The 20140-nt window shown below is 37.2% G+C and overlaps 3 protein-coding genes across 3 annotated transcripts; 1 reads left to right on the top strand and 2 right to left on the bottom strand.

Moving 5' to 3' along the window:
- Window positions 1-1783: 1783 nt before the first annotated feature.
- On the bottom strand, window positions 1784-7226 carry LOC109152977 (SPX and EXS domain-containing protein 5-like). The gene is made up of 14 exons (XM_019300683.1): window positions 6909-7226; window positions 6117-6255; window positions 5861-5994; window positions 5588-5626; window positions 5371-5463; window positions 5142-5258; window positions 4952-5047; window positions 4635-4748; window positions 4334-4387; window positions 3842-3889; window positions 3568-3718; window positions 3235-3400; window positions 2617-2686; window positions 1784-2266 (listed from the first exon to the last, which is right to left on the bottom strand). The coding sequence occupies exons 2-14, from the start codon at window positions 6193-6195 to the stop codon at window positions 2009-2011; spliced, it is 1419 nt and encodes a 472-aa protein (XP_019156228.1). The 5' UTR covers window positions 6196-6255; window positions 6909-7226; the 3' UTR covers window positions 1784-2008.
- A 1993-nt stretch (window positions 7227-9219) lies between these two features.
- On the top strand, window positions 9220-12511 carry LOC109152749 (protein indeterminate-domain 2-like). The gene is made up of 4 exons (XM_019300397.1): window positions 9220-9320; window positions 9433-9835; window positions 9935-10059; window positions 11958-12511. Exons 1-4 carry the CDS (start codon window positions 9260-9262, stop codon window positions 12509-12511), a joined length of 1143 nt encoding a protein of 380 aa, XP_019155942.1. The 5' UTR covers window positions 9220-9259.
- Window positions 12512-17417: 4906 nt separating this feature from the next.
- LOC109152748 (protein indeterminate-domain 2-like) lies at window positions 17418-19811 on the bottom strand. Its single transcript, XM_019300396.1, has 3 exons — window positions 19536-19811; window positions 19299-19423; window positions 17418-18031 (listed from the first exon to the last, which is right to left on the bottom strand). The coding sequence occupies exons 1-3, from the start codon at window positions 19544-19546 to the stop codon at window positions 17418-17420; spliced, it is 750 nt and encodes a 249-aa protein (XP_019155941.1). The 5' UTR covers window positions 19547-19811.
- Window positions 19812-20140: the final 329 nt, after the last annotated feature.

Genomic DNA, 20140 nt, shown 5'->3' with positions numbered 1-20140 from the left:
TTGGCACTTTAGTATGACAAAAAATTTAAAATTGAGTTCAATCATTATAGTTGTTCTTAGTGTTAAATTATAAATTTTCTTTTTAGACTTTTACTGCCATGAATAAACACATGGGAAGCTTACATTAGGAGAAATAGATTATACTCCGTATTATTCATGTCAACACCCATTAGATTTTACATGTCATATTTGATCAAATTTAATTGGAAAGTTACATGCTAGTTGGTTAAATTGCACTAATTTGATGAGAGATTCAATTGAATTTTTTTTCAATAAATTAATGATCTAATTAGTGTTTTCGAACCTAATTTCATAACTAAATATAGAGAAGAAATCCCTTTTTAAAAAAAAATAAAAAATAAAAAAATCCCAATTGAAATTTTGAAAGAGAAGGAAAGAGGGATTTGAATGGGGGTAGATTTGGAATTTGAATGAGAGAGGTGACCGGCAAGTGGCAGTAGAGAGGCTTAGGTTATGGGTCGTAGTCGGTTGGTCAGTGGGAGTGGGTTAAAAGGAGTACTCAACGTCTGGTACCCAAACACTCCCTTACCGTTACGAAAAAGAATCCAAAGCGCGCCACTACAACCATAATGGGCCCGCTTCCAACGGTTAGTAGACCTCGTCACCTGATGGGCTTGGGCCAAAAGATTTTGCAGAATATTCTTCAGATAGGCCGCTGTTATTGGACTTTTAGAAAGCCCAGGCCCAATATCTGTCTTGAGTTCTCTTTGAGTATGCAAATTACAATCATTATTGTGTGGACCATGATCTACACAAGTTATGTGGGCCATATTTTGTATATCAATAGTTATGTTGTGCAACCGTGTGCACCATGCATGGTACACATGGTTGCAAAACGACGTCGTTTTGACTAAAAATGCGCGTCCCATTTTTTTTAAAAAAATTCAGTTTCGATTCCCTTCAACAATATTGCGTTGTTCATTCATTATGGATTTTTAGTTAATTCATTATGGATATTTAGTTCATTCATTGTTGATATTTAGTTCATTCATTGTGGATATTTAATTTATTCATTCTGGATTTTTAGTTATTCATTCACTGTGGATATTTAGTTCATTCATTGTGGATATTTAGTTCATTCATTGTGGATATATAATTCAAATTATACACAAAAAATACTATTGCCGGGAATCGATCCTGAATTTTTTTCTTTTAAGTGGGACGCGCGTTTTTAGTCAAAACGACGTCGTTTTTGTAAATTTGCGTTTTGTATACTGTAATTAGGTGGAGCAAGAATGATGACATCATACTGAATGCATCCGCAAATTATATTGTGGACCAAGATCCACCATAGTCCAAAACAATCTGTAGTATGTCCATGTTCATTTTATATGTTCATAAAAATAAAGTTTAATGTACATAAATACTACATTATAGGCAAATCATGTTTAATAACATTCATCATGTACTATGTTTATAATATTTGTATATGATCATAAATCTATACCTTAATATACATAAACACTAAATTTCATGGACATTATATTTATTTTCATTACTCTATAATGTTCATAATATTTATTCTATATGTTCATTAAAACATAGCTTAATATACATAAATATTACACAATAGATAATAGGTGCATCATGAATGTAGTGTGTGGTGAATAGTGCAAATAACGTTAACTGTTTTACATTGAAATGACGTCATTTTGTACCTTTGATGCGGACTCTAGTTCACAATATAATGATTTGAATACATCCAAATGGTTTTTAGTACAGACCAACAAGCTGACCAACTTGACTGGGATTGCCAAAAAAATAAATCTGAATGGAGTTGAAGCACATTAAAAGAATGTTCAAATTTCAATTGTCATGAAGGTTTACCTAAACATAGTTCTTTATCCATTATCTACCTACACTATAAATACCATCCATGAATGGCCCCATGTAATATCTGACAAAATTCTTATATGCAAGTGAGAGAGAGAGAGAGCAAAGAATTGAATGGTTGAGATGATTACAGAAGATCAGATGCTGCTGCAGCCTATACATTGTGGTCATTGGAGTTGAGCAGTTTCTCTTCTTCATTTGTCATGTCACTCATGGAGAGCTGAATGTTGGATCTGTTGCTCATTTTAATCCACTCGTTCTCCACGCGAAAAAATGCCCACTGAAAGCGTCGGAAGATCTCCAAGGCGGTAATGGCGAACACAGTTAGGTAGTTGTGGCGGAGATGGGCGGAAAGCTTGTATGTCCACGTGCACCGGAGGATGAGGTTGCTTCCGATTACCCAAAAGAAAACCTGCAAGATCCCGAGTCACAGATAGAATCAACACTCGGGACACTTCCCCGTTAACACATCTCCTCTATTTTCTACCAAAAGCTGCTATAATTGAAGGATATGTTTCGTCTCAACTAAAAAATGTAAGCAGATAATGAGACTACACAATTATTATTTATATATATACTATGCTCAACAATTTTAATTTCAGCCAATATTCGGCCAACTCTCCCATTAATGCAAGACCAATTTAGCGGTTATGGCTATAGCCACTTATGGGAGGTTATTGACACATCAGAATTAGCTGAATGAAACATGGTTTTTTGTTTCAACCTGTAAAACGAATTAAGATATGAAGAAGACGGTCTTACCCATTTCTGTCCGTATAACATGGATGACAAGAAATTTGGTTTGCTAAATTTGAAGATGCGTGTGAAGCAACTGCCAGAAAACAAAAACAACATTGAAGTTACAATTCAAATAAGCTAGTCACGAAGATAATCATGCAAGCCATTGTATTGCAGATATGAAATAGGTTAACAAGCATATAGCTTTCTGGTGGCAAAACTATAAATAGCCCGATCACAATGTACAAGCGAAAGTGCGGAACTGATATCTAAGTTTTCGTGTATGGTGATCCTGTTGAAAAATAAAGAGTTAGGTTTATCTATAGAGTTGTGTCTGTTTATGAATAGGAGGTGTCAGTTACTAACTGGCGGGTGGTTGTTATTCTCCACCGGCCAGGCCATTCCATCTTCCAAATTCAACAGATCCAACACTTATGCACATAATTCCGAGTACTAGCTTGCACAAGGGCACCGCAGCCGGAACTCAACTAACTTGGGATAATTGAAAATTTATAAAGAGAACATTCCAAAGAGCGTATAAGAGGTGAAATTAAATCTTGACTTTATCGCTTTAATCTTTTTGGCTTTCTTGTGAACTCGCCATAGAAAATCTTCAATGGTTGCTGGAAAGATGTTACATACCTCAAGTCCCAATCTCTGGTCAGATCCCAATAGAACGAGTACAGAGAGTTCAAAACACTGGAGATTAGCCACAAAGGTCGAAAGGTGTTGACCCACTTGGCAGGAAAGACGTGATACTTTAGTGCGGAGAGAAAAATCACTGGAACTGCTGTTGAATACTTCAGAGCTGAAATCATATATAAATATGATTAATATCATAATTATATTGTAAAAGATATACAGTAAAAAGCAAGATGTGCTAGCAATATCCAGTGGCCAACTCACCCCAAAATGCACTAAGCTGTACTTAGCAGCATGGAAAAAAAAAAAAAAAAGGGAGAGTAAGGAATATACCATTAAATAGGGCAGTTTTTTCTCTTGTGTCCTTATATTGCCGAAGACATTGAAAAAGACGAAAGATATAAGGCAAAACAAGAACTATGGGAATTGCAACAGCATGGCTGCCACAAACAGAATCAGCTTCAAACCATGCAATGGTTGCCACCTGCACATGTGAGTATTTATCTTTCAGATAATTGAGGTTCAGAATTCACTTTTCCATCAATCATGTTTTTGACATGCAGGAAGAACCTCAAGAACAAAAAAAAAAAAAAAAAAATCATAGAACCTGGCGATGAACCATCCGGCAAACTGAACGCTCCAAATCTGAGAAAACCTGCATATTGAGAGCATATAAGAAAAATTTTATGAAAAGCATTCACCAAAATCTACATTACCAACAAAAATTTCTAGACCAATGAACATCTTAATGAAGCTGTAACACCAAAAATGTTTATCCTCCTTTAGGATGGTAGGAAGGAAGAGACTTTTCCTCTTTTATGGGGTTAATACAGGAATGAGGAATCGGTGACAGTCCATCAATGTCCAATAATTTTATCCATGGCTTTGGACCTTGAGATTATAGGAGCATGCACCATCTCTATCTAGAAGACTCACATTCAGAAGTTCGGAGACAAACACATATGAAGCAAACTTGAAAACAGGGGTTCTGGGTGTAATTACACAACTAGAGGGCATCCAACCAAATTATCAGAAACCTTAGGGGTTTAGGTGGTTTAGATGAAATTATCCTTATAAGAACATACCAAAATATGGATACCTTAGACATGGAGGTGAAAATATCAGCCAAAAAGAAGTCAGCAAAAGATATTGCCTGCATTCACAGAATTAAAATTCAAATAAGGCAATGAATACTTTTCATTAAATTAGTATTGAAGCAAAACAGCAAATAATTTGTTATTGGTTCAACAAAAACCATTAAAGTCTAAAATTTTAACCCATGAGAATATATGGGAGATCTGGCAATTTGAAGCAATGGAACCATATGTCAAAGCAAGGCTAGTCGCTAAGAAAAACAAAGCATATGGTTAACTATAAAAATTGCAATAAAGCAAACTTGCCTGTAGTGGGAAAACTATCCTCCAGCAAGTCCTTAAGAAAAAGTAGCGAGTTGATAAATAGAAAACATCAAAAGGTGATATCAGCGCCATGGTAACAGCAGCATATAGGAGCACCTACAATTGCATGCATCGGAATTAAGTATCATATGTGAGGAATTCTTTAGCACAAGTATGTCAGATCTATATCTACATTAGATATGAAAAAAGGAAATCTGACTTCAAATATTTTAAGATTTTAAAAAGTGGTCTGCTGTATGTTAAAACGCATGAGAGAAAAAGTTAACAACTGATTTTAAGAGAGGGGTCATCTATTACACTGGTTGGAATGCAGCCAATGAGACTTCCCCGTGCGAATAAAGATATAGATAGGCTGTCATGCTAGTTGGGACAATTATTGTCATCCAGGTAGCACACTGCAATATGAAGCAAATAAGAATAAGTCAATATGCCAAGACAGTACACCATTGTGGAGCATAGAGGCTGTTATCTGATGGTCAGCATAAATACCCTCCAAATTTCTCTATGAGTGAGATGATTTTGATCAAGGTCAAATATTTTGGAGTAGTTGACATTAGACTGCACAAATACCCACAAGTTTGCACCCCAAAACCAAACCATCAAGGTCTGCAATAACAAAAAGGGGGAAAAACCTTATATACCAGAAAGAGCAGGAATAAATAAAAATTGAAAGGTCCTGGTGATCTAATAAATATTATATTAAGCAAATCCCACTAACCACGAGAAGAAGAGGATTATAGTAAAGAAAAGCCTCATACAAAAATAAATCCCGCAGGTTTACACTCATTCTCATGACTGAATGCCACCCAATCTGCAAGTTAACACTCACATATCAGCCATCGGCTGCTAATAAAAACAACCCTATTGAAGCAAATCTCTTGTCACTGATACACAACAATGTATTAGGCAAATTAAAACGAAAGAAACGCACTGACCTTACAGCAACTGAAACCCCATACCAAAAACAGAAGAACCTGAACATATCTTGGTTAGACTCTTGCAAAGAAGTAAGGGTTAAATGAAACAGAAACATAACAGAAAAAATGTAGTGCACTTAAAACTGCAGAAATAAAATGGCACAGGGAACAAAAAGTTCCTTTTGAATTCAAGACTACCCTCTAAGAAAACAGGAAAGAAATATAAAATGGAAATTTATCAGTGAGACATGAAACATGATTCTGACTGAAGAACATGACAGGAGTTGACACCTTAAATCTCCACAGCAAGGTTGGAGATGGCAATATTGCCGTGCTGCTCAATGATGTGCTCACACCTTTCATTTCATTCACCTCAATTGAATGCAAAATTTCTTCTTCAGCACCAGTTCCTAGCTCAACCACACCTAGTATTTTTTTTCCCAACCATTAGGATATCCTATAGCATAACCAATTGCACAACAAAAGGGAAAACAGATTGCAAGTCAATCAGTCAATGGTGACATTCAAATGCAAAACCTTCTCTTACCAAGATCAGAGACAACTGCTCGGCTGCCAGACCTCCGTAGAAGCGGACTGTTAACAGGAGTCACAGGACCCCCAAACATAGATGGAGGTATCACAGGAATGCATATAATAATTTATGTAACTAGCTTTACCCTCTAACCCTGAAATGAGGAAAAAGGTCTAAAAACATAAATGACTGTTGGAAAAAGGATTCAAGATCCATGATAACATATGTAAAGTTCTGCTTAATTCACAAAGGTCGGAAAAAAGTAAAACCGAAGTTTCAAAAGAAAAATTTACAACTTTATAAAATACTATTTCTACATGTGGCATAAAAAGTGATATTGTTCTACTCATCTAACTAACAATCACAATAACAAAATTGATGATGTTCCACTATTTCCGTATAAAGGAACCCCAACCCAAAAACCCATCCTACCCAAAAGAAAACAGAAATAATCAGGTTATCTGGAGAAACACAAGCAAACCCCTTGAGGAGGTAAAAGTCCTTAACAACTTAACCATCTATTGCACGGTAACTATGTTTTAAGCATTCCACTTTTCACTCAAGCAAGAAATGTATAGAACCAATATCGGATTTTTTTTCAGCGGCACTGATCAAAGGTCTAGCCTTTAAAATTCATATTAATTAGGTTGAATTTAACACTTCCGGCCCCATATTACATCTTTTCTTCCTGGCAATTCGCACATAAAACAGAAACCCAACAACAATAATAATAAATCCAAAGCAGAAAACCAACGCAAATAAACTCTATCAGAATAATAATTCAAATAAAAGTGAAGTGGAGTATACCAGATTAGACGCTCGATGGAGTACAGGATCCAAGAGAAATGAAGCGCCTGACCCGATTAGGCGCTCAAGCATCGACGCAGCATTTGATAAACAATGTGATTTGAGCGTTTGCAGATGGAGATATCAGAGAAGATCCAAAATTGAACTGCAAATCTAAGACACTTGAAAGATACGGAAAGTGGTAAGAGTTGAAGTTTGTTCTAAGGAAATCAAATCTGTGAATTCATATAATAATTTGTGAATTCAACCCTTTCTAAGATGCATGTATCATTCATCTAATCCAATTCTTTTTAATTTTTTATATGGTAATTTGAAATTAGACACAGTGAAATACTCCTCTCCGTATTCATCTGTATAGTAATCTTTCTATATATAGCTATCATTTAATCACATACCATCGATGTTTTTAGGCCGCAGTCACTATAAAAAATTTTGCACTGAATAAATTTTATTTTGTGTAATAATTTATAAATTATATAAAAGAATATAAAAAAAAATTTGTATTTTCATTCTTCAGTTATAAGATAATTATAGAATTTGATCCTGAGTGTTGGTCAAGATAACTTTTTGTTCTTAAGTTATCATTGATGTAACTTTTTTTGGCCTTTTCGTGCTCATTTTCGTTCCTGAGTTATATTAAAATTGTAAAGTTTTGTCTCTAATTTTTTATTAGTAAATGGACGAAAAGTGCAACATCAATAATAATTTAGGGACGAAAAGTGAGTATAGCCAACACTCATGCACGAATTCTACAATTACTATATAATTTATGGACGAAAGGTATAATTTTCTTAAAACATAATTACATTAAAAAAATGCAGAAATGTCAAATAGGCCTATCTACTACTGCAAAGTGCTCAATTCTCACCACGAACTAAATTAAATGTCAAATAGGTTCCACCAGCTAAATTTGTTCGATTGACTTTTTTTGCAGGTTGCTAACAGGTTGTCTATTCAATTATATATATATATATATATATATATATATATATATATATATATATATATATATATATATATATATATATATATATATATAACCAAAAAAAAAAGAATTTAAGCCACCGGTTGTCCGGTGGCTCCGTATTTCACAGACAACTGTGGCTATCCGACAAGGGCAGCCGGACAGCCACGGCTGTCAAACATGAGGGCCAAATCTGGATCTCAAATGGCCTAGAAATGGACAGCACACATGAACAGCGCGTCGCATGCAAGACTTTTACAGCGCGTCGCACGCAAGATGCGCGTGTAGTGCACGCGCCCCTGGGCGTGTAAAAGACTTTTTTTTTTCTTTTTTTTTTTCTTTTTTGCCGCCATTGCTGATGAGCTATCCATCTCCTTCTACCTTCCTTTTCTTGTTTAGGGTTTGCGAGAGACGGAGAGATTGAGAGACAAACCTAAAATCCTAATCGCAAATTCGCAAATATCGCAAATCGCAACCCTCTCTGGCTTCTCTCCCTCGCTCTGTCTCTTAATCTCTTAAAAGATTGTCATAGCCCGCCAGCCCGGCCTCTCGCCTGTCCCTGCTCAAGCGCTCGCTGCCTCGCCGGTCGCCACTCAGCCAGTGAGCCTCACCGCCTCACGGCTTTCACCCATTGCAGACTCTTGGTTCTTCACTTCTTCGAAGTTCCAACTATCAAGGTAAGTTACTAACTTGCATACTAATTTTATAATTTTTATTTGATTATTTGTTCACTTTGATTGTTTAATTTATATAAAGAAAATTACATAGATATTTATTCTTAAAAATTTGCAGTGTTTCTCCAGTGGCTTAATTGTTGATCACTAGCTCCAACTTAATCAACACACTAAACATAAAAATTGATTGACATTTTAATTTTTTGGTGTATCCATCTACATTTACTCCAACTTTCCTCAATTGGCTCCTCAACTCACTAAAGATAGAAAAACAACCATACCAAAAGCTGCGCAAGATTAGTGATTTTGAACTAAAAAGTATAAACTAACCCATTTTGATCCGTAAAGCATCAGTATAGTGTTCCACTAAAGAACAAATTAAAAGATTACTCCGACCACCTCCGACGACTACTGTCCTCAGAAGCTACATGATCATGCCACTTGGAAACCTAAGATCAAATCTTGTAGATTAAGCACCTCAACTCAGTTTCGATCTCACTCACTAACCACGGTTAACTAAAAAGTTTTAACTACGGTTAAGACTTGTATATAACCTGGTCCACTGTTTCTTTGTCACCCAATGATTCAAGAACATATTTTTTTCTCTTGATTTTCTCCAAAAGAACCTTCATTTACCTGGTAAAATTACCTTTTTAAGGAAAGGTTTGTAGATTTTGAAGATACCCTAAACAAGAAAAGAAAGGAAGAAGGAGATGGATAGCTCATCAGCAATAGCGGCAAAAAAGAGAAAGCCAAGAACCCCGGCAACTCCTGGTGATTTAAGGACATTTCCCTTTTCTTTTTCTTTTTCTATTTTTTTTTTGGGTTTTTCTTGGATTTTCTGTTAATTAGATTTGTGGAATGAGGGGCGTGTTTTAATTTGCAGGTGAAGATACAGAAGTGATAGCTCTGTCGCCGGCGTCTCTGACGGCGGCGAGCAGATTCTTCTGCGACGTCTGCGGAAAAGGGTTTCAAAGAGAGCAGAACTTGCAGCTCCACCGCCGGAGCCACAACTTGCCTTGGGGGCTCAAGCAACGAACCGCCGCCGGCACTGCGGCAAGGCGGCGCGTGTACGTTTGCCCAGCCCCGAGCTGCCCCCACCATGACCCGTCCAAAGCCCTCGGCGATCTCTCCGGAATCAAGAAACATTTCTGCCGGAAACACGGCGAGAAGAAGTTCGGCTGCCACCGCTGCGGCAAGAAATACGCCGTCCAGTCCGACATCAGAGCCCACGCCAAGATTTGCGGCACCAAAACGTATCATTGCGACTGCGGCGTCATGTTTAACAAGTAAACTTCTATCATTAATTTCTTCCTTAAACCTTTCAAGATTTAATTTACTACGTTAATTCATCCTTAAAATCTCAAACATTACATGGTGATTTGCAGGTGGAACGACTTTGCAAGGCACAAGGAATACTGCGGCTTATTATTAGCACAAGCCATTGCGAAAACACCGCCGGTTTCCAGTCTGCACCCACCGCCGTCTCTAGCGCTGTCCATGGCGGCGTCAGGTGAGAAAAAAACGTTCTTTAGTACGTGAAAATAGTAAGTTTACATGCATAAAGCGGTTTGTTTGCGTCATATGCTACGTACGTGGCATCCTAGGAGGTCGTGTAGTGACGTAATTAACGTTACGTTTTACAGTAAAGATGAAGCACCGTAGTTGGATTGTTTTGAGGATGTCAGAGGTTGTTCAAATGATGGGTTGGTGATGAGCGTTTTCATGTGAATTGGGTCTTTATTCTGTTGCTTTGACTTGTCCCTTTCTGCCCTTCTCTTGTTTTCATGACTTGGCATAGCTATCTATATTTTATTTTATTAGAGCACCGAGTTGTCTTGACCCTAACTGTAGGAGACACCTTTAGACTAATCTTAGGGCAAAGTGCTGGCCAGATTGATTTTTCTATACGAGAGGGAGATTCGAACTCCCGACCTCTCTTAATAAAGGGCAAGAGCGCATAGCCACTCACGCAAACCAAGTTGGTTATAGCTATCTATATTTGGTAATGGGTTGGAATTGAGTTATTGTCCAATTTTATTTTTAATCTTGACTAGATAAAATTTTTCAAGAAAATTTAAGTTGTTTGTGGGTAATTAGTAGAGGTTAATAAGTCAAAGACCTTATGATTAAGCGGTAGATTCTCCTAAATGAAAGATCAGAAGTTTACACCCTGTTGGGTATGCTTCCAAAAGAAAAAGAAAAAGAGGTTAATAAGGCTTTTTTAACCCTCGTCTCGGATCTCTAAGTCTTTTAGGCGCGTGCACTGCATGCGCTTCTTGCGTGCGACGCGCTGTAAAAGTCTTTTACGTGCCTAGGGGCTTGTGCACTGCATACGCATCTTGCATGCGACGCGCTGTTCATGTGTGCAGTCCATTTCCATGCGGGCCCCGCATATTAGACCAAAATCCCTAACTCCTACAAGTAACTCACTCATTCTCTCTCTTCGTATTCTCTCCTCCACATCATCCATTTTTTCCTAAAAAATTATGAAGATCCCTCTATTGGGGATGGCCTAAGTGTTTAACCAGCCTTGATTACTTAGCTTGTTTTTTTTTTTAATTTTGGGGTGCATAAATTGTAACTAGCCTAAGTTAATTACCCGTTCTAATTTATATAGAGTTCATTTTGAATAGAATATACAATAAAAATTATCAGGCAGACATCAAGTGTTATCTTAATAAATGCCTTAAGCATGCTAAATAGATTATATTATAATCTAATTACACTAGATTTTAGAGACCATAGTAGAATGAAACTTTATTTTTTCCCTTTTGTATGTTATATATATATATATATATATATATATATATATATATATATATATGAAAATTTGTAAAGCCCGCAGCACCGAAATTGAAGTTGTAACACAAACGATCTGTAACGCAGTTCGGGCAAACAACCCTAATCTGCGAGGCACTTCTCAATTTGAGAACTTGCCTAAAATCCACTAAAAGCTCAATATTTAAAGTACATTGTTTGGAACCTGAGATTACACAATAGAATGATCTTTCCTACCAAACTATTGAAACCTAAACACATGTACTACTTTCTAGGGGAATTTAGTATCCTATTCTCAAAGACTCTCGTACCTCACAAGATTAATGTTGAATGCTTGAGATCTACAATAAAGGACATCCCCTATTTATAGTAGCTATTCCTAACAGATTCGTGAATAACAAACTATTCCTAATCAAAATAGAACTAGAAAATCTTCAACAAAAAATCCCCATTCCTTTATAGAAGTGGAATTCTTTTTGCAAATAACTTTGACAAAATACTTTGAGCCAACAATATATATATATATATATATATATATATATATATATATATATATATATATATATATATATATATATATATATATATATATATATGGTGAATAATATAATGTTGATTTTGGTGTGACAGAAATAGAATTCCCTGCAAGTGAGGATGGCCACGAGGAAACACTTGATGCTTCTGCCGCCGGCAACCTTATTAAGCTGAAGGCCGGAGATTCCCCGTCAACATCATCAGCTCCGGCGAGACAATCATTGATGGCGGCCTCCAAGTCAATGGCGTCTTGTTCTGATGATTTTTTTGGTGCTTTAATGGAGCCAACGCTGCCGCTCTCTTTTCTATGTTCTCCTCATCATCTCGCCGCCACCAACGCTGCATCGTCGTCTCAGTATCCTTCGCCGGCGCTATCCGCCACCGCACTGCTTCAGAAGGCGGCGCAAGTAGGCTCAATTTACTCCGCCGGTGGTTCGTTTCTTCATGGACTCGGTTTATCAACGATGAGCGGTTTCAATAATAATCCCCTGCAGAATAATGGCGCTATCATGAAATGGAATAATGGTTATGCAGCAACACCTGAAAATACTACGTCAATGGTTTCCTCCGGTGGGTTGCCGGATTCCATGGTGGACCAGCGGGAATCTCCGGCGGTGATATTCAGTCCCCAGCAGCCATATCTGATCTGATCGAGCTCCATAGCTGTCTGCTTCACTCAGCTCCTGTCTTGGCTTTAGTTGATGTATTCAATATTCATGGCCTTTAATTTCTATGTTTAGTTTTAATTTGTACCTAAATTAAGTTGATTTTAATTTAGTTTTAATTTGGTGGTATATTATATTATTGCTGCTGTAATGTTATATCTCATATTTTGTTGTTCCTTAATCAGGACTGCTCAATTGTAGTTTTGTGTATAATTTAATGATTCATTTGAGCCTTTTTTTTTTTTTTTTTTTTTTTTTTTTGAAATGATTCATTTGAGCCTTATTTTTATTATAAAATAACTAAGATATAACATTGAAATTTTGATGATATTTATTGGTAAAGCGCTTGTTTTTATAAGTTTTTGTGTAAAAATTAAATATATAAAAGAATTTTATTAACTCTAGTTAAGTTCGAGATTCAATTCACTTTTCTAGTCGAGTCCAATTTTGAATTTTAATTATTTAGACTCGATTACTCGAATTATAATTTCAAAAATTTTACGTCAAACATATTGTTAATTAGTTTGGAATGTCTCGCTATATAATTTTCATAGATTGATAAATTTAGACCTAGCATGAGCATGTCTTCCCAATTCCTATGAACTTGTCACAAAAGGTATATGAAGGAAGTAATTAATGATGAGTTGCTTAAATGATTCCTATTGGCCCCCGTCCCTCGTTTCTTCTGCTCAATGAGGTTTTGTCGATCACTTGAACTACCCTAACAAGACAAGTTGGACGATAATTATTGTTCTTATTTTGTTGGATTGTCTTTTAAATTACTTTTATTTCTACCAGAGATAAGAGCATCATCAATTGAAGATTTTATTTGATTTTTTGTCATACCATATAGGAAAGAGAGGGAGAAGGAGAAAGAAAAACAATGAAAAAAATGAAAAGAAAAATGTAATTGACAGTCAAAAAGGGAAAGAAAGAATTAAAACATACCGCATTTACGCGCCAGCTAGGCACAGTAGGTGCGCGAAACACGCACCTGCCAACTTGCTTTTTTTCTTTCCTTTCAAAGTTTAGGGCCCACAAAAAACCTAAATTTGTAGGAAAAAAAACTCTCAAAAATCACCCCTCCCATCAACTAAAAAAAATCATATATTGATTTTTTCTTTCTAAAAAATCGAGTAAAAATCACTTATATGGTTGCTCTAATGACAATTTTAGACAACCAAGGACCTTGTAGTCCAATGGTACTATGTTGTTTTCTTATGTGGGAGGTGATAATTTTGAACCTTAATGGAGGCATTTGATGTAATAATAGGGTATCCCCTTTCTATAAAAAATAAAAATAATAAAAAACAACAAGCTAAGAGCATTTTTTAGTTACCGAAAAAACCCGCGCCTAGCTGGGCGTCTGCGTCTCCTGCACGCGAGGCTGCTTGCTTTGCTTTGCTTTCCTTTCTCAATCAGTGGGTCATATAAAAAATTTATTCTTGCAAGAATAAAAAGCTCCAAAAAACCTCACTCCTCATCAACAAAAACTCAACCCCTTTTTTTGGTACTGTTCTAAGAGCAACCATAGTGGTGCACATTATTTGTTTTTTTCAGATGAAAAATTTAAAGATGGATTTTTAACTAGTGTGGGAAGGGGTGCCTTTTTTTTCTTTTTTTTTCTTTTTTTTTTTTCTCTTTTTTTTTTCCTGCAAGGGATGCATCTTTGTGGGGCCCATTGGCAAAAATTAATGAAAGCATTAATGATGACAGGTGCGCGTTTCGTGCGCCTAGCTGGCGCGTAAACGGTAAAGCTTGTTCAATTTTTTTTTTAATGTCTAAATTTGTTTTATTTTTTCTTTTTCTTTTTCTCCCACATTTTTTTTCTCTTTCCTAATCACACTTATAAAAACTCCTCAAAAATCACAATGGAAATAAACTACTAAGATCATCCACAATGATTTGGTTTTTGTCATTCCATATAGGAAAGAGAGGGGAAGGAGAAAGAAAAACAATGAAAAAAATGAAAAGAATAACGTAATTGACAGTCAAAAAGGGAAAGAAAGAATTAAAACATACAGCATTTACGCGCCAATTAGGCGCAGTAAGTTCGCGAAACGCGCACCTGCCAGCTTGCTTTTCTCTTTTCCTTTTAAAGTTTGGGCCCACACAAAATTTAAATTTGCAGGAATAAAAACCTCTCAAAAACCACCAATTGTTATATCGTGCACAAGGGCGCACAATGCATTGTGCACCCTAAAAATCTCTTGTTCCGTATGTATATAATTATATACAAGAATATACATAAACTACTAATATAATACACATAATCTAACATAATACATAATACACGATACACATAAACTCTTAATATAAGACACATAACTGTTAGGGCGCACAATGCATTGTGCGCCCTGGTACATGATATAATTTGCCAAAAACCACCTCTCTCATCAACTAAAAATCATATATTGATTTTTTCTTTTCAAAAATCGAGCAAAAGCCACTGATGTGGTTGCTCTAAAGACAACTTTAGACATATTTCTCAATTTGAAAAAATGTGCACGTGGATATAGTTCCACATATTGAACCCCGTTGACACTACCTCCATCTAGGCACTAGTTAAACATGCATCTCAATTTGAAAGGAAAAAACATTAATACCGAGTATAACTCCACATACATATTAAACCTCACTAGCTACAACTTCATCAACACACTAAACTTAAAAATTGATTGACATTTTAATTTTTTGGTGGATCCATCTACAGTTACTCCAATTTTCCTCCATTGGCTCCTCAACTCACTAAAGATAGAAAAAGAAGCATACCAAAAGCTGCGAAAGATTAGTGATTTTGAACTAAAAAGTATAAACTAACCCATTTTGATTCGTCAAGCATCAGTACAGTGTTCCACTAAACAACAAAAGATTACTCACCCTGCGCTGTCCGACCACCTCCGACATTGTCCTCAGAAGCTACATGATCATGCCACCTGGAAACCTAAGATCAAATCTTGCAGATTAAGCACCTCAACTCAGTTTCGATCTCACTCACTAACCACAGTTAATTAAAGCTTTAACTACGATTAAGACTTGTATATAACCTGGTCCACTGTTTCTCTGTAACCTAGCTAGTGATTCAAGCGGGGATTCGAACTCCCGGCCTTTATTAAGGAAAGAGAGTGCACGGTTGCCCCTCTGAAGTTGAATCCGCCCCTATATATGTGTGTGTTCTTTCTTGCATTGTAAACAAAATCTATGAGCTATGTTCATACACAAAAACATGAAAGCTTTCAACTTTGCAGACAGGTTTTAAGGAAATGTTCGTAGATTTTGAAGATACCCTAAACAAGAAAAGGAAGGTAGAAGGAGATGGATAGCTCATCAGCAATGGCGGCAAAAAAGAAAAAAAAAATAAAAATAAAAGTCTTTTACACGCCCAGGGGCGCATGCACTACACGCGCATCTTGCGTGCGACGCGCTGTAAAAGTCTTGCGTGCACTGGGAGACAAAGAGGGTTCACTGGAGTAAATGAGAAAGATTTGTGGCTGTAAAATTTTATGTATAAGATCGCGTCAAAAGATAAATAGTTTTCCCGCAAAAATATTTGCACTTTTCCTGACGTTTTAAGTTAAAATTGATTTTTTAAATAAAACATTTAGGGACGTTTATTATAAAACGTCATTGATTCTATATCTTTACTGACAAAAAAATTATATTTTGTCAGCAAATATTACAAAAAAAATTATATCTCGTCAGCAAAGCCACGTCGACCGCGTACACTACACACATGCGCGGGTGGCGCGTCAGGCATGCTGACAAGTATGCCTGACATGCTTCTTTATTTATTTTTATTTTTTTTAAAGCAGTCTTGTTTATTTTTCTCTCTCTCTCTCTTTTTTTTTTTTTTTTTTTTTCTGTTTCTCTTTGCTAATCACACTTAGGGCATCTCCATTAGGGGGATTTTACACATATTTTAATTTAAGAAAAAGTTGATGTGTTGGAGGAGAGAGAGGGTTGGGGTTGTTAGGTTATTTAAGGGATTTTGTCAGAATTTTTGGGATTTGGGAGGGGGGAGGGGGGGGGGGGGGGGGGTTGAGGGTTTTTTTCAGTTTTTTTTTTTTTTTTTTTTTTTTTTTTTTTTTTTTTTTTTTTTTTTTTTTTTAATGATGTGGCATCTTCTCTTTCACCACGGATATATAGCATCTAGGGTGCATCAAATATTAATCCTTAGTTTTAACCATTAACTTATTAATTAATTCTTTTAAATTTGTCAATTTTTTAACAATACAACCTAAAAGTAATTTAAAAGACAAACCAACAAAATAAAAACAGTTATCGTCCAACTTGCCTGTCAGGGTAGTTCAAGTGATCGACCAAACCTCACTAAGCAATACAAATGAGAGATGGGGGCCGATAGGAATCATTTAAGCAACTCGATCAGGATTTACTTCCTTTATAGCCTTATAGGCCTTGTGACGAGTTCATAAGAATTGGGAAGACATGCTTATGCTAGGTCTAGATTTATCAACCTACGAAAATCATATAGCGAGACATTCCAAACTAATTATCAATATATTCGACGTAAAATTTTTGAAATTATGATTCGAGTAATCGAGTCCGAATAATTAAAATTCAAAGTTGGACTCGACTAAAAAAAGTGAATTAAAACTCGAACTTAATTGACTAGAGTTAATAAAATTCTTTTTATATATATTTTTTAAAAAACTTATAAAAACAAGCGCCCATCGAAGTTTCAATATAACATTACAGCAGCAATAATATAATATACCACCAAATTAAAACTAAAATCAACTTAATTTAGGTACAAAATTAAAACTAAACATAGAAATTAAAGGCCATGAATATTGAATACATCAACTAAAGCCAAGACAGGAGCTGAGTGAAGCAGACAGCTATGGAGCTCGATCAGATCAGATATGGCGGCCTAAGGAAAACCCAATCGACCAAAAATGCCGCTGTGATTGTCATTGCCATTGCCAAGAAAATCAAGGGTTTGGAGCTGCTGGGTACTGAATATCACCGCCGGAGATGCCCGCTCCACCATGGAATCCGGCAACCCACCGGAGGAAACCATTGACGTAGTATTTTCAGGTAGTGCTACATAACCATTATTCTGCAGGGGATTATTATTATTGAAACCGCTCATCATTGATAAACCGGCGAGTCCATGAAGAAACGAACCACCGGCGGAGTAAATTGAGCCTGCTTGCGCCGCCTTTTGAAGCAGTGCGGTGGCGGATAGCGCCGGCGGAGGACTTGTTGCCGCCACCGCCACGTACTGAGATGACGATGCAGCGTTGGTGGCGGCGAGATGATGAGGAGAACATAGAAAAGAGAGCGGCAGCGTTGGCTCCATTAAAGCACCAAAAAAATCATCAGAACAAGACGCCATTGACTTGGAGGCCGCCATCAATGATTGTCTCGCCGGAGCTGATGATGTTGACGGGGAATCTCCGGCCTTCAGCTTAATAAGGTCGCCGGCGGCAGAAGCATCAAGTGTTTCCTCGTGGCCATCCTCACTTGCAGGGAATTCTATTTCTGTCACACCAAAATCAACATTATATTATTCACCATATACATATATAACATATAAAAGGGAAAAAATAAAATTTCATTCTACTGTGGTCTCTAAAATCTAACGTAATTAGATTATAATATAATCTATTTAGCATGCTAAAGCGTTTATTAAGTTAACACCTGATGTCTACCTGATAATTTTTATTGTATATTCTATTCCAAACGAACTCTATATAAATTAGAACAACGGGTAATTAACTTAGGTTAGTTACACTTTATGCACTCCAAAAAGAACAACATGTAACCAAGGCTGGTAAAACCCTTAGGTCATCCCCAATAGAGGGATCTTCACAGTTTTTTAGGAGAAAATGGATGATGTAGAGGAGAGAATATGAAGAGAGAGAATGAGTGAGTTACTTGCTGGAGTTAGGGATTTTGATCTAATATGCGGGGCCCGCGTGGAAATGGACAGCGCACATGAACAACGCATCGCATGCAAGATGCGTATGTAGTCCACGCGCCCCTAGGCGCATAAAATACTTTTACAGCGTCGCACGCAAGAAGCGCGTGTAGTGCACACGCCCTTGGGCGCGTAAACGACTTATTAACCTCTTTTTCTTTTTCTTTTGGAAGCATACCCAACAAGGTGTAGACTTCTGATCTTTCATTTGGGAGAATCTACCGCTTAATCATAAGGTCTTTGGCTTATTAACGTCTACAAATTTACCCACAAACAACTTAAATTTTCTTGAAAAATTTTATCTAGTCTAGAGTAAAAATAAAATTGGACAATAACTCAATTCCAACCCATTACCAAATATAGATAGCTATAACCAACTTGGTTTGCGTGAGTGACTGTGCACTCTTGCCCCTTAAGAGAAGTCGGGAGTTCGAATCCCCATCTCGTATAGAATAATCAATCTGACCAGCACTTTGCCCTAAGATTAGTCAAAGAGTCTGCTCAAGACAACTCGGTGCTCTAACAAAATAAAATATAGATAGCTAAGCCAAGTCATGAAAACAAGAGAAGGGCAGAAAGGGACAAGTCAAAGCAACAGAATAAAGACCCAATTCACATGAAAACGCTCATCACCAACCCATCATTTGAACAACCTCTGACATCCGCAAACAATCCAACTACGGTGCTTCATCTTTACTGTAAAACGTTACGTTAATTACGTCACTACAACACCTCCCAGGATGCCACGTACGTAGCATATGACCAAACAAACCGCTTTATGCATGTAAACTTACTATCTTCACGTACTAAAGAACGTTTTTTTCTCACCGGAAGCCGCCATGGACAGCGCTAGAGACGGCGGTGGCTGCAGACTGGAAACCGGCGGTGATTTCGCAATGGCTTGTGCTAATAATAAGCCGCAGTATTCCTTGTGCCTTGCAAAGTCGTTCCACCTGCAAATCATCATGTAATGTTTGAAATTTTAAGGATTTAAGGATGAATTAACGTAGTGAATTAAATCTTGAAAGGTTTAAGGATCGGAAGAAATTAATGATAGAAGTTTACTTGTTAAACATGACGCCGCAGTCGCAATGATAGGTTTTGGTGCCGCAAATCTTGGCGTGGGCTCTTATGTCGGACTGGACGGCGTATTTCTTGCCGCAGCGGTGGCAGCCGAACTTCTTCTCGCCGTGTTTCCGGCAGAAATGTTTTTTGATTCCGGAGAGATCGCCGAGGGCTTTGGACGGGTCATGGTGGGGGCAGCTCGGGGCTGGGCAAACGTACACGCGCCGCCTCGCCGCCGCCGCAGTGCCGCCGCCGGTTCGTTGCTTGAGCCCCCACAGCAAGCTGTGGCTCCGGCGGTGGAGCTGCAAGTTCTGCTCTCTTTGAAACCCTTTTCCGCAGACGTCGCAGAAGAATCTGCTCGCCGCCGTCAGAGACGCCGGCGACAGAGCTATCACTTCTGTATCTTCACCTGCAAATTAAAACACGCCCCCCATTCCACAAATCTAATTAACAGAAAATCCAAGAAAAACCCAAAAAAAAATAGAAAAAGAGAAAGAAAAGGGAAATGTCCTTAAATCACCAGGAGTTGCCGGGGTTCTTGGCTTTCTCTTTTTTGCCGCCATTGCTGATGAGCTATCCATCTCCTTCTTCCTTTCTTTTCTTGT

This window comes from Ipomoea nil, unplaced genomic scaffold, assembly GCF_001879475.1.
Source record: "Ipomoea nil cultivar Tokyo-kokei standard unplaced genomic scaffold, Asagao_1.1 scaffold2480, whole genome shotgun sequence".
NCBI classification, from domain to species: Eukaryota; Viridiplantae; Streptophyta; class Magnoliopsida; order Solanales; family Convolvulaceae; genus Ipomoea; species Ipomoea nil.
The sequence above is the reverse complement of the archived record's forward strand: the minus strand, read 5'-3'. Positions and strand labels throughout refer to the sequence as shown.